The sequence below is a fragment of the Notamacropus eugenii genome, chromosome 1, assembly GCF_028372415.1.
Source record: "Notamacropus eugenii isolate mMacEug1 chromosome 1, mMacEug1.pri_v2, whole genome shotgun sequence".
Lineage (NCBI taxonomy): Eukaryota > Metazoa > Chordata > Mammalia > Diprotodontia > Macropodidae > Notamacropus > Notamacropus eugenii.
The window spans coordinates 282,202,084-282,218,623 of record NC_092872.1 but is presented as its reverse complement, the minus strand read 5'-3'; the positions used below and the strand labels follow the sequence as shown (position 1 = coordinate 282,218,623).

The following is a 16,540-nucleotide window of genomic DNA, read 5'->3' as shown; positions in this document are numbered from 1 at the left end:
AATGGCCCTTGCTGTTTGTTACCCAAGACCATCCATCTCCCTGCTCTGTGCCTTTGCCCTGACTGCCCCCTCATGCATCAAAGGCTCTCCCTCCTCCCCTCCCTCTCCCATCTTGTGCAAAAGGCCTTTCCTCAACCCCCAGCTATTTCTCTGTCCTTTCCAGGTTACCTTTGATGTCCATTTGACAGTGATCCCTAGGAGAGCATGGCCTGTGAGCTGGTCTATCTGTGAAATCACAGCCTGAGCCCTCAAGAAATGCTGGGTGCCCGACTATGCTTATGGATAGGGTAGGGAGGAGTGGGCCAGTGGCCAGGCACCAAGGGTTATCACTGAGACATCTGGAGGGAAGGGGGTAGACCAGCCTTAGGAGAGAAGGATGCTAACTGAGAAGGACATGCTGAGTTAGTGAGTTAGAAGAATATTGATTCCCAAATCATGTATGTGTGTGCGTTGTGTGCGTGCACTGTACACAGTAAATGTATATGATAAAAACTGTAAAAAAGATGATATAGATTAAATATTTTAAAAACATTTTTAGTAAGAACAATATGACCAAATGCTTCATTATTTTTTTTAATCCGTGTATTTCCTGGAGGACAGGGTAGACCTGTAACAGTGGTTAGTAATTAATTATTCAATGAATTTGACCAGTATATCCAGACAAGTATAGGTCAGTTTCCATATTGCCAGATCACTCCTACCCAAAAGGGAAGAGGGACTCTTGGGGGACATGAGGGGAGGGTGGAGGGAAGATTTTCACTGGCCCCAGTTGGGAATGGGGAGGCACCACAGCCTTCAGGAGAGTACACAGGTGGGCAATAACAGGATGCTGTCAGAGACCTGCCCCAAGGCACACTAGTTGAGGGAGGACACAACTGAGCAGATTGGATGGTCTCATATCCTGCCAGGAATCCTAGCACACACCACACTTTGGAGACCACTGCTCTAGCAATCAAAAACAGCTAAGGCCTATTGTGGCCTCAAGGATCCTGATTAACTTAGTCAGGGGACCTGCCACTCAGGAGCACCTATAAGGGTGAGCCAGAGTCAGGAATTAACCTAGAATGGATAGGGATCCAGGGGGGGCGAAGGCCCCCAAAAGACTGAGTCCCAGGGGTCCAGGCTTCAGGAAAGCTACAAAAAGCAATTTGGAGAAGTGATGAAGAATGCACATGTGCCATTCACACACAGAAAGCCCCTAATCCAGCCTGGCATCCAGTGGCACACAATATTTCAGCAGGAGGAGACTGAATTTCATTGTAAAACCTAGAGGGAGAGAGCTATGGGGAAAATCCCCAAAGAGCTCAGCCTTCTTTCTTTTCCTAAGAATTTCAGCAGAGCTGCTAGGTGTTTGCATGGATCAGTAGCTAGACAATTCACTTAGGAAATGGGGTTCTAGGTACTTAGGAATATGTAAAACAAAGAGAATTTTACATCCTGCTGTTCTTGAGGGCCTCATTCATTATAAAGAGCTCTCCATTTTTTCCCAGATCAAGGTTTGATCTCAGGGTGATATGAACAGATCTCCCCCCCACCTCTCAGGGGGGAAGGGGCCAAGAGTGTCTTCACTCCTCCAGGATCCATCTCCATTTGAACTCCTGGCTCCTCCTGGCCTCAGTTGCTTGCCATCTTTTCTAAACAGGTTCTTGTCTCTTTTCCCCTCAGACTGTGTGGAGAAATGGTGTGCTGAACGGTTCCTCAGCTCCTCAGCACTCAGGACAGCAGACAGCATCAGGGAGGAACTTTTAGACATTGTCAGGCGGATTGAACTCCCCTACACGGAACCAGCCTTTGGCTCCAAGGAAAATACCCTCAACATAAAGAAAGCTCTTGTAGCTGGTTACTTTATGCAAGTAAGAATCCACAACAGGCTACTTTTAGTAGGCTGACATCAGAGAGAAAATAAGCTGTTTTTAAAAATTGCCCTGTCAGGTCCCAGGGCTGCAGTGATTCTACCAGTGATCTGATGGAAAGGGAAAGAGTATCACTGTGTCAATGTATTCAGATAGTGCTCCCCAGTACCCAAGCTGGGATACATCAGCTGAAGCAGAAGAGGTCCCTGAAGGGTAGCTGCCAGCCAGCCCCAAAAAGGGCAAGCTCCTGACACAGACTCCCCCATCTCCCCTGGTGACTCCAGGCCAGCACCATGTCCACTGCATCTTCTGGCTGCCTCTTAAGAGAAGAGTAATATCACCTGTGCCGTGTGTGAGGATTCTCAGGTAGACAAGGCAGTGGAGGCCAGGAGATGAATTTGAGGTGAGGCGATGGCAGCCTGAACCCATGTGAGGAGACAGATGCCAGAGACTCTGGAGGCAGAAAGACAAGCCCTGGTAGATGGAGGGAGGGAGGGAGGGAGGCAAGAGTGCATGAAAAGGAAATCTGGAAGAAAGGGAGGGAGTATGGCTGAAAAGGAACAAGTTCTGTTTTGGACATGCCGAGTCTGAGTTGTTCATCAGAGTTGGGGACGTGGGGGTGAAGGTTATCAGTGCTGTCCTGAGCTCCAGGAATGAGGCCAACTTCTCCTGCTGCTGTTCATTACCTCTTGGCACTAGAGGTGGGGTTGGTAAAAATGAATTCTGTGTGCAGATGACTGATTCTGCCCCCTTCATACCCCCTCAGATCGCTCGTGATGTGGATGGATCAGGGAACTACTTGATGTTAACCCACAAGCAGGTGGCTCAGCTGCACCCCCTTTCATGCTACTACAACATGAAGAAGATACCAGAGTGGGTGGTCTTCCACACATTCAGCATATCCGAGAACAACTACATCCAAATCATCTCAGAAATCACCCCAGAGCTGTAAGTGGGAGTTAGGGGGTCACAACCCATGCTCATTTTGAATGAAAGTCCTCCTCCATGCTGGGCCTCCTTGGAACAGAAAACCCTCCATGCTCCAGGATGGGCCCAGTCTGGTAACACTGTCCCTCTTGTGGAGTCTTTTAGTGGATGAGGTTTCATGGGCCTTGGGCTACATACACTGTGGACTGTAGGAGTCTGCCTCTGCTATCAGAACATGTAACCCTCAACTCCTGAACAGTGTGTCCTTCCAAAAATATGCCCCAAATGACCTTATCATACACTCACCGAGACTTGAAGCAAACAGATATTGTAACGTGTGCTCCTAATCAGATGATGTGAGAGAAATGTGGGAGGGGCACAAGGAAACTCCTCAGTTCTCCCCCTAAACCCTGCTGAAGGGCCTTGTCTCTGCTCCAGGTCATGAACCCCATCCCCTAAGGGGGTGCTAACTGATAGTTACCCTCAGGTTCCTGCATGAGAACAACTGTAACCAAAACAGCTGAAGCTGGATAAGGACCTTGTACCTTTAACCAGTTAAAAGGGGAAAGAAAGCTGGTGGATGGCCCTTCTAATCTCAGGTGGAAGTAAGGTGGCTGAAATGCAAATGCTAAAGTTTGTTTTTAAAGTCTTTGCTAGAATTTTCTCCTGGAAAACTCCCTGATGTTTAATATCAGACAACCAATCAATTATTAATGTGACGCTTTATTAATAATTAACATGATGCTCAGGATAAAAGCTTATTTTGAAAATTTGTGTTCAAAAATAGCCAACTGTAACAACAAAATGCACAAGCAATCTAAGAAAATATAAACATTTTATTGAACATGGCTCCCCCTGCAGGACATTGTTTCCATGTTGCAGTTGCTCTATAAAATGACTACTTTTCAAGGTTATCCCCCAAATAGTTTCTGAAGACTTTTGACTGCATTAAAATACTTTTAAGTCACTATCCTGCTAATGCAAGGCTTCTGTACCGGGGGTCTATGAACATGATTACTTTATAACAATTTCAGTATCATGGTTCCTTTGTAATCTATGCATTTTAAAACCCTCTGAGAAAAGGGCCCTAAAAGGTTAAGCACCTATCACTTAAAAATGAGTGAGGGTTCCTGATGCAGCAGCTTTTAGACACTACTGTTGTCAGCCACGTCCCTGGCTGTTCCCTAAGAAGCCTGCAAAGATAAACTGAGGCATCTCTTCTCATGGCGCATCTACCAGAAATCCCCCAATTTATTCCTGCCAAAGGAGTATTAAGAAAAGGCCCTGCCAAGGATGCTCACTGAGGAGCACTTCCCTTTGCCCTCCAAGTCTGCACTTGGCCCACAAGTTGGTCCAGGAGTTCTGACTCCAGACTGGTTATGTAGAGCTTCAGAGCTTTGGAATTTATCCCTTACAAAGATCTCGGAGTTTGAATAAATTATATCAACTTCCCCTTCCTTGAAATCGCTGGGTTTTGTTTTGTTCCAACAGATTCATGCAGTTGGCCCCGCCATACTACTTCAGTAATCTGCCTCCTAGTGAAAGCAAAGATATTCTGCAGCAAGTAATCAATCACTTCTCCCCGATTTCAACAATGAAAAAGGAACTGAAGTCAAGCAAAGAGAAAATCTGTGAAGAGTGCCCTGAAACTTCTGCTGAACCCAGATGCGTTATTCAATGACTTGCAAACCTTAATTCTATTCAGTACACACTGAAACCGTATGTGCAGTAACCACCCCAAAGTTAATCATTGTAATAGTTTGTCAACATGAAAGATGTACAGAGATTTAACAGGAGGCAAGACAAATTTCCCAGCTGAGATAATTTTGTACAAGTAAAACATTTTGTACATCATTAAAGCAACCATAATAAACAGTTGTTGCTCAGTTTTTAAAATTCCTAACCCATGTGTTCCATTTTCTCTTGAAGTAATGAGCTTTTAATGAATGATTCACAAGTCCAAGGTACATTTGACCAAAATGAAAAAAGGAGATTTTAAAAAACCTATTAAGGCCATGGTGACTGAACCATCCATTATACATGGTATTACAAACACAGGAGTTGTTTTCAAAACCATTAAATCTCCAATGAGTTTATCAGAAAGCCTTATATAAACAAGCCAATCACTGTCTATAGAAAGTAGGTTATATGGAAAGGTACTCCTTCATCGTCTCCATGACTGCGCTCATCTTGCTCGCTGGGATGACCATCACCGTCCGCAAGGGCTTCATGGGTAAGTCATCAAAAGACCACCTGCCTCCCAAAGCCAGGTCACTCTCCTCTTGCACTGAGTAGCTGAATTTGAGAAGTGCTTTCTAAAGTAAAAGAAATAAACTCAAATGAATACTGCCTCCTCCACAGCCAAGAAGGGCTGGGGCCTAGGCTGAAGTGGCCATGGCAGCAAAATGAGCCAGGATTCTAAACAAACCAAAGGCTGCCAACAGCCTCATCTGTTGCCCCACTGGAGAGACCCAGGGAAGGGCTGAGCCATGTCACCACTTTTTTCCTTTCCCCACTTAACAGTGTTTTGTTTTTTCCAATTGCATGTAAAGACAGTTCTCAACATTGACTTTTATAAGATTTTGAGTTCCAAAACATTTTTCTCTCTTCCCAAGACAGTAGGTAATCTGATATAGGCCAAACATGGACAATCACATTAAACATTCCTCTACATTAGTCATGTTGTCAAAGAATCAGAAAAGGGGAAAAACCACGAGAAAGAAAAAACAAAAAAAGAGAAAATAGTGTGCTTTGATCAGCATTCAGACTCCATAGTCTGAATTTTTCCATCATGATTCTTTTGGAATTGTCTTAGATTATCACAGCACCACTTTGGAAATGACCTCATTTCAAGTGCAATCTCCTTGGCCCCTGAGCACTGAGGTGTAACAAGACCCAGATTCAGTACCTGGGCTCCCAACTACTGAGTCCTGACTGCTCTAAGCCTTGAGAAGATCACCAGACTTCAACCTCAGTTTGTCAACTTGTGAAATGGGTCTAAAAATAGCTCCTATCCCACAGGATTATTGTGAGAATCATGAGATCATGTTACTTTTCAAACTACAAATCCTAGCTATAATTATTATATGTTATATATAACGTACATTATAATATTCCTTCTCTTAAAGTGATAACAGGTGAGAGTCCTCTACAACCTAACAATGTAGAGAGCAACAGATTCAGGAAGAGCTGGGTTCAAATCCTGCTCTAACCCTAAGTCACTTATCCTTTTTCTTCCTCAGTTTCCTCATCTGAAAGATGAGGGGATTGGCCCTAAAGGTGTCCTAAGTCCCTTCCAGCTCAGTATTTACGGTCCCAGGCAAGCTCTCAAAACATCTTGACTCAAAAGAAAAGGCTTCACCGCTGAGCTCTCTAGATCACTGGTGCAAACACAAAGCTCCCGTTTCCCATGAGAAAAGGACAAATGAGGTCAAGTTCAGACACTTTCCTTCAGTCTATGGGGGAAGCTGAACCCTTCTCAGGGCCACTCAGTTTTCTCATGGTACTATCCATCTGGACAAGTGACAGAATATGAAAAGAGCCCCAGGCTTCAGAAATGAGTTCCTTGGAATGAATTTGGTCAATGACCTCACCACCAGAAAGGTGAAAGTCCATCTCCAACCAATAAAAAGGAACTGCACAACTAAGGTCTTCAGAATCCACCATCAAATAACAACAGCAACAAAAGTCTACTTAAAAAATCCCATTATAAATGAACAAATACCAGGACAGGGACCAGAGCTGTGATTCCATTCATGGAGGGACCTTGCTTCCAGGAGCAAACACCTGCGCATGCAGGCTAGACCATGTGGAATTTACAAAGAGTGGCCAGGCATAGGAAGGTGAAGGGAGCAGACAGAGCCTTCCAACCAGTATGTGTGTTCTCTAGCATAGTCCCTTGTCACCCTATGTGGCCTCTCACAGCACTTCCTTATATTGTGTTTTAAATTGTCAGAAATAAAAAGCAGGTGTAGAGCCCAGCCTTACCTCATAGAAAAACTCCTCCTCTGCATTGGCAAACATCAGCTCTTCTTTCTGTGGAGCATTCCCTTTGTTTCTGGAATTCCTTGAAGCCTCTCGGAATGTCTTACTGATCATGAGGTAGTAGTAGCACTTGCCACAAGGTTGATTGGCCTTGTGTGACTCTGCGAGCTCCTTCCTATAGAACAAAGAACATATGGGGGGTGTCAAAGCCTGCAACAGCAGAAAAAAAACCATCCTACCACACCCTCTCTGTCCACTGACATGAAAGAAAAAGAAGCCATGGTTGAAGGCCATTCTTCTCTTTTTTCTAAGCAAGAATGTTGCAGGGAAGGAAATAACTATTGATTAAAAACCTACTAGGTATCAGTGCCATGCTGAGGATGTTACCAACATCCCATTTGATCTTCACAACACCCCACATTATTATCTATTATTACTCCCATTTTAGAGAGGTGTGCAGGGTCAACCAGTAACTAAGAGTCCAGGGCAAGACTGGAACCTGGGTCTATCTAGCTTAGGAACTAGCGCTCTGTGCCCTGTAGTGTACCATAGCCACTGCCAAGATCTGGCCATAACTGCTAGACAAAGACTTTGCTCCCCACTTATTCCTACTGGAACCATGGGTCTACATTGACTGGAAGCCATCTCTCATATTCATTTCCCACTGAAAACGCCTCTCATCCCCTGAAGCATTTACTGCACTAAGCCAGGAGAACCCCAAACACAGCTGACCAGACAGGCTCATGGCTAAGAGACAAGGAAGGAGACAACCAGCAAAACCAAAGAGGCAAGGATGGACACAGAGAGGCTCCCCAAATGGAAACCCTGTACCCACAAAATAACTGAAAGAAAAAAAATCAGCAGAGGGGCTGCCTTTAAAAAGAGCCCTCCCAACAGTGATGGGTCTTCCTTTCTCCTACCCCAAACTGTCTACAAATACGTTTGGAGCTACGCCACAAGACCTAAACAGAGCTCAAACAACATTTGATTATAGAGACCTTTCTGACATTTAAAGTACATTGTGATATCTTCCATTACCTTAAAATCTGCCCGTAAAAAATCCTCTGTGAAGCCAAAGGCATTGTTTGACTGTTCTCAGATCAAGCCCTCCAGAGGATTTGACTACATATTGGGATCTTAGTTTTTAAAAGATTTAACACTCTTATTTATACATCTGGATCCCTGTACTTTGTTGATGCACATCAAAACAGATTTTATATGGAAAAATCCAGCCGTTTTAGTGAAACAAATCAAAGATACCATTTCCAATATATGCAAGGAGGGGTTGTTGTCAATTTAATGGAGTAAGAAACAGTAACTGAACTGAAAATGGAAATCCTTCCATAAGGCATAAGCTTCCATAAGCAGGGACATAAGAGCAGAGAATGATGCTTCTCCCAGTAAAGGTCAAGTGGCCAGGAGATGAGTCTGACCACCTGCACTCCACTAAGCTACAACTCAGTCCACGACAGCCTTCTCTCTCTCCCTCTCTGCAACAACACATTTCCATTTAGATCACATTTCTGAAACCATCTGGAAAAAAAATGACTTCAGAAGGTCTCTTACTGGAGCTGCTGGTGCATGGGCAGAGCGATCTGGGGCGGGACGTTAATGAATCTTTCACTTAGCAGGAGACCCACAGGTTTAGTGGGATCATTGAGGAGCTTATGCAGCTGTTCAACCATATCCTTCTCACAGAGGCTCAGAATCAACTCTTTAATCTGTTCAGTGCATTCAGTACCCTGGAAATCAAAAAGAAGGTTTCCTTGACATTAGAGACCAGCCAATGACATGAGAAAACCTGAAAGTCAGCTCTAACTCATTACTCTGAGGAGTCTACGGCCAAGTGAGTTCCTGCTCTGGTCTCAAAAGGGCTCTGCTAGTGAAATGTTTACCTCATTTCCAAGGTAACCGTTTTGCTGCTAGTGATTTAGCAACCATGTGGTCAGTGACAAGAAAAGGCTTCTGAATGATCATGATAACCTGCCTTACAAAAAGAGACTGAAAAGTGCACACAATTCAAGTGAGGAACAAGCCAACCTGATGAGACAAAGCAGGGAGAGGAAGTTTTATGAGAAACACATCAAGCAATGGAAAGAGGGACCAAAAAACCCATTTTCTCTGGCCGCCCCACCCTGCCTGGAATGCTCTCCCTCCTCATCTCCACCCACTAGCTTCCAATCAAAAATTCCACCTTTCCCAATTGTCTTCTATTTATCATCTATCCACTTGCTTTGTATATGCTTGCATATTTGGATATATATATATGTTTACCCATTGACACACATGTATCTGTGTTCTCCCATTAGACTATGAGCTCCTAGAGGGCAGGGCCTATCTTCTGCCTCTTTTTAGCGCATAGTAGGTGTTAAATAAATGTCTACTGACTGAAAAACACAAAATGAAATGTCACCAATAAGCTCACTGGCTTCAACTGCAGAACTCCCAAATCATCACTATCAGTATTCAGCCTGTATCAGTGAGCCCCTAAAACCAGGGCTCATGAGCAGATGTGTAGCCCAGAACAAGCCAACATTCAACAGGAGAACCCAACCGCTTGGAGAAGCATCTTCACTGAACCATGCAGAAACAATTCAAGATTTCTACTGAATCCCAGTGATATAGAACTTTCTTAATGAAAAAGTGTTTTCAGAAGGAATTACCAGACATCAGTGTAATCAGCACAAATGCCTAACAGGAAAGGTAGTAAATCTTAAGAGTATCCATGCAGACATGACACAGAGAGCTGACCTTGCTTTCGGTTAAATTCAAGAGGCTTATGAAACCAAAAATCTCGTCTTCTTCATCCTCCTCCTCATCACTTTCTTCTGGAACATCTGTTTGCTATTTTAAAATGAGAGATGTGTGAGATTTGGGTTCAGAAGAATGGAAACAAGAATGGGGCAGTCAGCATTACTGCTGATGTGTCTTCACTTAGACATTTCTCCCAGATTTTCCAAATCTTGTGATTTCAGAGTTGAAAGGGGCCCTGCTCCCAAGGCCAAACCAAAAAGGTTCAATGAGCTGATCAGTGTCACACAGGCCCATCCCCAGGGCTCCTTGACTAGGAGTCTGTCTCTTCCGTTTCTAAAAGGTTATTAGGCAGAAAATGGGCTAATTTTAATTGGCATTAAAACTGGCTAAGTCCACTTAACCTTTGGCCTGCTCATTTACTTATTGTTATATGAAATGAAAGGAAGAAAAGTTTCATAGACATTAACCCCCATGGTGCACTTCATGCAGCACCAACCTAGATGGCATCCAGAGCAAAGAGCTCCAGGGCATCTCTGTGCCAACAGAAAGTACAGATCTGGGGAACGAGCAGCATTTCAATAAAACAATAAATTGTTAGCTCTTTCTAGGGCACCAACAAGTTACAACCCCTCAGGTCTGCAGCCTCCTCACCCACAAGACGAGAGTGTGGGACCATGGTCCCTTCCAGCTCTGATTTTATGAAATCACTTTATGTACACAAATACTAAGCTCTTATTCTGGTAAGCTTCCCTCTTGACCAGATTCTCGTTATATTAAAATGCTGGGGAAGGATGAAAAGGAGAAACAAGGCTGACCCTGCTAGGATAGTATCTCACGGGCCACATAATATCCAGGACGCTGTCCTGGTCCGCCGAACAAAAACATCGCAGAAGTCAGGCTCTGGAAGTAGCCCAGGTGAAAGGTCACCCATACCTAAGACTGGGGGCCCTGTGAGTAGAGATGAAGAGAGGTGGTAGAGTGAGAATTAACCAGACCTGACAACTAACTGGACTCATGGCAGGGTGAGGGGCAGGTTTAGAAGGATTCCAAAGTCATAAACCTAGTGACTAGACTACGGTGGCTTTTTGAAAAGAAACCAGCAGTACTGAGAGAGGGGTACATTTCAGGGGAAATGTAACAAATTCTCTTTTGGACCCAACGAGGCTGGACATCTGGGTGGAAATGTCCATATCTGGTATGGAACCAGAACCCAGGAGAAAGGTGAGGATGGGATGTGGTACAGGGGACACTGGAATACGGGACTGTGACATGAGGGAGGGACAACTTTATGGAAGGAGGAAAGTAGAAAACAATTTTGGGGAAGAAAAAATCGTGCAGAATTTGGCATTGGTGCAGCTAGCCACTGGGAACCATTCCCTCTCCCTGTCGTTGCCTTTCAGATCTCATGAAGTTTTGGCTTCTGGGAGGGTTTGCACAGAATTCTTGTCCCAGAGTGATTCACTGAGCATCTGGAGCACCAGGACCAGGCCTGGCTCTTCCCAGGTTTTGCTGGGAAACATGGGGGCTCAACTTGCTCGGAGGCACATTAGATGTCACCTTCAAAAACCTCTCTTCTTAGACAGTGTCCCCAGCACTCGTTTCTCAAAGCACGAAGGACTTTCCCCTTTCTACAGAAAAAAGGGCTGCCAAATGTGACCGCTCTAGCCCCTCGTCTCCTCCTGAACCACTGGTCTGTACAAGGGCCTTTGGGCCCCGCAACACCCCCTGCTCTAACACTAGCAGCTGATGTATAGTTTACATGACCACGTCCAAGGACAGCCAGGTGCAGACATCAGAGTCTGTCTGCAAAGAGTTTCTTCTACAGCAAGACCCACAATGGTTCCCTCCTCATTTCCTTCCCCCGGTCCCCACTCTGGTTCCCTGGGACATCTTCCCTCCCTCCACTGATCTCTGATGCATTCATGCTTCCTATGATACAGACACTGCTATGTTTGCTTTGTGCGCCAGCTTGGACTCCTAACTCATACTGTTCTGTATGGTCACAGGGTAGGGTAAGGCACCCACAGCAGCCGTTGGGGACCCTCTATCACTAGGTCACAGGCATGCGCTTCTAGAGCTGGGCTGTGAGTCACAACTTGGGCTAGGTGAGGGCACCTGCATCACCTCTGCTGGAAAGAGGCTACAGCAGCTCACACTGCATGTGTGATGGCTCACAAGTGCTACGGTGGTGGGTATCACCGCCATCACTGAACATCTGGTCATTATGACTGTTATATCACATCCTCTTCTTTCCCCCATCCCTTTCTTTGTTTTCTCTTTCTTGGGTCACCTCCTCTTGGAACACAAAAACATAAATTCCATGGGGGCTCAGAATGTGGTCAGAAGTACAATGGGCTAGATTGGAGAGGAGAGGAGGGCATGACCGCCGGCTCACTACTACGGAATGGTTTGTGCCCTCAGGGGCTAGCAGCATGCCTGGCACCCAGTAGGTGCTTAACACATGCCTGCTGATTGACCTTAGACAAGTCCCTAGACCTCAGTTTCCTCATCAGTAAAATAAGGCCTCGAAGTCTCTACAGTCCCTTTACAGTCCTATGATCCTATGCATTCCAAGGTCTTGCCCAACTCTGAGATTGCCTAATGGCCTCATAAGTGATTCTTCTTTTTCTCCAAACAAAAAAACAAGGTAGAGACAAAAAGGAAGTTTCTTGGCAGGGAGAAATGGCCAATCACCCAGTTTGTGACTGTGACCATCCCTTCTCCCACACAAAGAAAGACTTGGAGTCTCACCTTAATGACGCTCCCCACGTGACTCTGCTGTATTAGCAGACTGGTGAGCTCAGCAATGTTCACTGCAGCCTTGAGGAAAAGCTAAAGACAAATAGGAAAACATTTAATTGTGAGAAGAGTGCAACATCTAAGTGAAGGTCGGATTCCTAGTGACAGGTTCAGGTCTAACAGGAGACTAACCAAATAAATGTCCCACGTACCCACCATTCTACAATCTCTTAAACAAATGTTGTTCCAAGTATTCTGATGTTAGAATAAGAACTTCCAGCCTGTCTTACCTGTTGTAGTAGTTTTTTTATTCCATCAAAGTCATCACTGGAGATAGAATGAGCTTCAAACTCCACTGTCACTTCCTGTAAACGACACCGAGGAAAAGGTCCCCCAGCCGCCTCCTCCCCACATTGCCTGGGGAGGGAGTGGGGGGATATGGGACTAAGTGGGGCTCAAACCAATCTGTGTCCCTGTACCCAGTTCTCCATCCCCGGGGTCCAGCCCAGCTAGGGAGAAGGCCTGGAGTTGTCCGATAGGGAAAGCATCACATGGGCTGTCACCCCCAGGGCAGGCAGGAGGCAGAGCCAGTGGTCCTGTCCCCTCCCAGTGTAGACATGGGTGGAGCGGTGCAGGGCCTACAGACCTACCCACAGACCCCCTGCGCCATGGCGAACACGCTCACGCTTGCACAACACACAGGTGCGTGCCTATGCGCTGTCTAGGCAGTGCATACAAACACACCCATGAATACACACATACACAAATGTCTGAATGTGCACACATGCCCAAACACATGTACATACACACAATGCAGTGCACGCACACACATGTGTAGGCACACACACATGTGTACACATACAGGGGAGGCCAGCCCTGGCTCAAAGGGGAACCTGCAGAGAGACTCGCGCTGGGGCTGGAGGCATAGACTTGGCAGGGAGTCCTAGGGAGGAAAGGAGTTGGAAACAGCAAAAGCAATGGTCATTTGCTGCTGAAGACTTGTGCATGCCATGACCTTCTTATCACTGACACTGTTTTCAGTTTACCTAAACACAATAAAACTTCATGGAAGCATGCTCGCAGCACACACTGGCATCTAATAGACTATGTGATCGTAAGGAGAAGAGACAGACAAGATGTGAGAGTGACAAAGGCAATGTGCGGTGCAGAGTACTGGACTGATCATAGACTTTCCAAGCTAAATATTCGCATTCATCAAAAGTGCTGCCCCCCAAGGCAAAATGACTACCAGAAGAATCAATGTCAACAAATTAGAGCTCTTCTCTGAGCATGAAGTTTGCTACTGATTTGGAGGGAAGGTTGAGCCAACGCACAATTGGTAACAGTGGAGCAGAAAGGGAGTGGGCAGCTTTCAGAGATTTGGTGCACAGCACTGCATTTGCTCATCTGGGTCAGAACACTTGCAAACACCAAGACTGGTTTGTTGAAAATGATGGGGAAACTCAGAAGCTGATAAACAAAAAACGAGAACTCCACAGGATTTACCAGCAGGATAGTTCATCCACCTCTAAGAAGGCAGCATTTAATTCCATCAAAAGCAAAAGCTACAAGCAAAGCTTAGAGAGAAGCAGGATTCCTGGCTCAGTAAGAATGCAGATGAAATTCAGTTTTATGCTGATAGTAACAATCCAAAGCACTTTTATGATTCCCTGAAAGCTATTTATGGACCAACAACCTACGATGCATCACAACTACTCAGTGCTGATGGAACCACATTGATTAGTGATAAGGACAGGATCCTAGAGAGATAGGCTGAACACTTCCATAGTGTTCTCAACAGACTATCATCAATCAATGCTGAGGCTACTGATTGTTTACCTCAGTTGAAGTCAATCCCTCCTTAGTTGAACTTCCAACTGAAGAAGAGGTTTTGAGGACCATTAGGCTCCTTTCATGTGGCAAAGCACCTGGTACTGATTCTATTCTAGCTGAGATTTACAAGGTACGGGGACCATTGCTCATACAAAAGCTGACTGAAATTTTCTAGGTTATATAGCAAGAGGAGGTTATCACCCAGGGGTTGAAGGATACCTCCATTGTCCATGTCTATAAAGGTAAAGGGAATAGATTGTCCTGTGACAATCAGAGATATCTCTCTTAGTCATTGTGGGCAAAATTCTTGCTAGAGTCCTCCTTAATAGGCTGATCTGACCTGGAAGACAGTCATATACCCGAGAGTCAGGGAACTTCAGAAAAGGCCAAGGAACAGTCAATATGGTGTTTGCCGCCCAACAACTCCAGGAGAAATGCCAGGAAAAATCTGACCAAGGCCTTTGACACTGTTAGTCACGAATGCTTATGTCAAATATGAATGAAAAATTATGTCAAAATGAAAATTATGTCAAAATTTGGTTACCTGGAGAAGTTCATCAGCATTGTACATTAATTTCATGATGGTATGTTGCCCAGGTTCTAGACAATGGACAATGCTCTCATGCCTTCCCAATGGAGTGAAACAGGGCTGTGTGCTTGCTCCCATGCTGTCAAATGCTTTCAATGAGAATGAACATGGCATCAAGTTCAGCTACCGCACTGATGGTAGGTTCTTGAATTTGAAAAGGCTATAAGCCAAGACCAAAATGGAAGGGAGTGTTTGTGCACGACTTTCTGTTTGGAGATGATTGTGCACCCAATGCAGCCTCTGAAGCTGAGAGGCAACAAAGAATGGATCAATTCTCTGCTGCCTGTGCTAACTTTGGTCTAATAATTAACACCAAGAAAACATAGGTGCTTCATCAGCCACCACCACACCATCCATACATGGAACCATCAGTTACAACAAACGGAGAAGTTTTGAATGCTGTGGATAAGTTCACTTATCCTTACTAGTGTACTTTCCAGGGATGTACACATTGATAATGAGGTTGATGCACACACTGCCAGAGATAGCTCCGTGTTTGGGAGGCTCCAAAGAAAAGTTTGGGAGAGAAGAGGTATTAGACTGACTACCAAACTGAAAGCCTACAGAGCCATTCTGTTGACCTCATTGTTGTATGCCTATGAAACATGGACAGTCTGCCAGCGCCATGCCAGGAAACTGAATCACTTCCATTTGAACTGTCTTAGGAAGATTCTGAGGATCACCTGGCAGGATAAGGTACCAGACGCTGAAGTCCTTGCTAGAACTAAACTGCCAAGCCTTCAAACTATGCTTCAGAGAGCACAACTCTGATGGGCTGGCCACACTGCTCGAATGCAAAATATACACTTGCCAAAAAGACTACTTTATGGAGAACTGGCATGGGGCAGGTGATCACGTGGTGGTCAGAAGAAGTGATACAAGGACACTCTCAAGAACTTTGGATCTGACTGTGCAACATGGGAGACACTGGCACAGGACGGCTCAGCATGGAGTGCCCACATCAGAAAAGGGGCCGTGCTCTATGAGCAAAGCAGAACAGACAGCACAAAGTAAGTGTAGGATGTGCACATTTGGAGTATCCACCCCAGATACTCCCACGGACTGTCTGTGCCCAACCTGTGGCGGAGCACTCTGAGCTCGTGCTGGTCTGACCAACAGTGGGACACACAGAAACTTCACTTTATCATGGTGACGTCATTTTGGTCCTCTTTGAAGACGAAGGACAACAGCCACGTGAAGTCTGAACACGCACCCGTGCCCAAACACGCACATATGCACACAAGGCAGCACAGGCACACACGTGAGCGCACACGTGAGCACACACAGGGACACTCGCACACCCAGGGGAGGCCGGCCCTGGCTCCAAGGGGAACCGGCAGAGAGCCTCGCGCTGGGGCTGCAGGGCATACGGGGCATACGGCAGGCATTCGCTAATGCCCACTGCAGCAGGGGGGGAGGGGAGAGGAATGAGCCAAGTCCCTCCCTCTGTCCGGGCCTCGGTTTCCCCACCTGTCAAAAGTGTGAGAAGCCAGACTGGGCCCTCCCCACGTGCCTAAGGCGTGCCACGTCCTGAGGGACAGAACCTCCCGCCCTCAAGGGGCTGACAGGCTACGCGGTGACGTCACTGAGCGCCGCGGCAGGTCCACCCCACCTGGTTGACGAGCTCGTCTTCTTCGTCCTCCTCTTCATCGCTCTCGTCGCCGCTCTCGTCGGTGTCCTCCGCCGTCTCCTCGCGCTCCTCCTCGGCCCGGGCTCCCGGAGGCTGCGGGTGCCGGTTGCCCAGGGCGCGCTTCTTGGCCTGGGACGCCATGCTGCCTGTCTCCCACTGCACCTGCGCAGCTGCTTCCGGGTTAGGGCTTCTGGGCCGGCTCATGCGCGTGGGGAGAAAGTTCCCAGAGTA

At 46.1% G+C, this 16,540-nt stretch overlaps 2 protein-coding genes across 6 annotated transcripts in view; one reads left to right on the top strand and one right to left on the bottom strand.

Moving 5' to 3' along the window:
• DHX32 (DEAH-box helicase 32 (putative)) overlaps positions 1-4,655 on the top strand; it is a 63,176-nt gene extending 58,521 nt beyond the window's left edge. For all 5 annotated transcript variants that reach the window (XM_072629033.1, XM_072629036.1, XM_072629035.1 and 2 more), the window contains 3 exons: positions 1,666-1,853; positions 2,620-2,801; positions 4,272-4,655. In XM_072629033.1, the coding sequence (XP_072485134.1) occupies positions 1,666-1,853; positions 2,620-2,801; positions 4,272-4,461 (560 nt within the window). In that variant the 3' untranslated portion in view covers positions 4,462-4,655. The remainder of the gene's footprint in view (positions 1-1,665; positions 1,854-2,619; positions 2,802-4,271) is intronic.
• On the bottom strand, positions 3,484-16,513 carry BCCIP (BRCA2 and CDKN1A interacting protein). Its single transcript, XM_072629042.1, has 7 exons — positions 16,292-16,513; positions 12,548-12,622; positions 12,270-12,350; positions 9,516-9,608; positions 8,331-8,506; positions 6,768-6,939; positions 3,484-5,095 (listed from the first exon to the last, which is right to left on the bottom strand). The coding sequence occupies exons 1-7, from the start codon at positions 16,511-16,513 to the stop codon at positions 4,925-4,927; spliced, it is 990 nt and encodes a 329-aa protein (XP_072485143.1). The 3' UTR covers positions 3,484-4,924.
• Between the last annotated feature and the right edge of the window lie 27 nt (positions 16,514-16,540).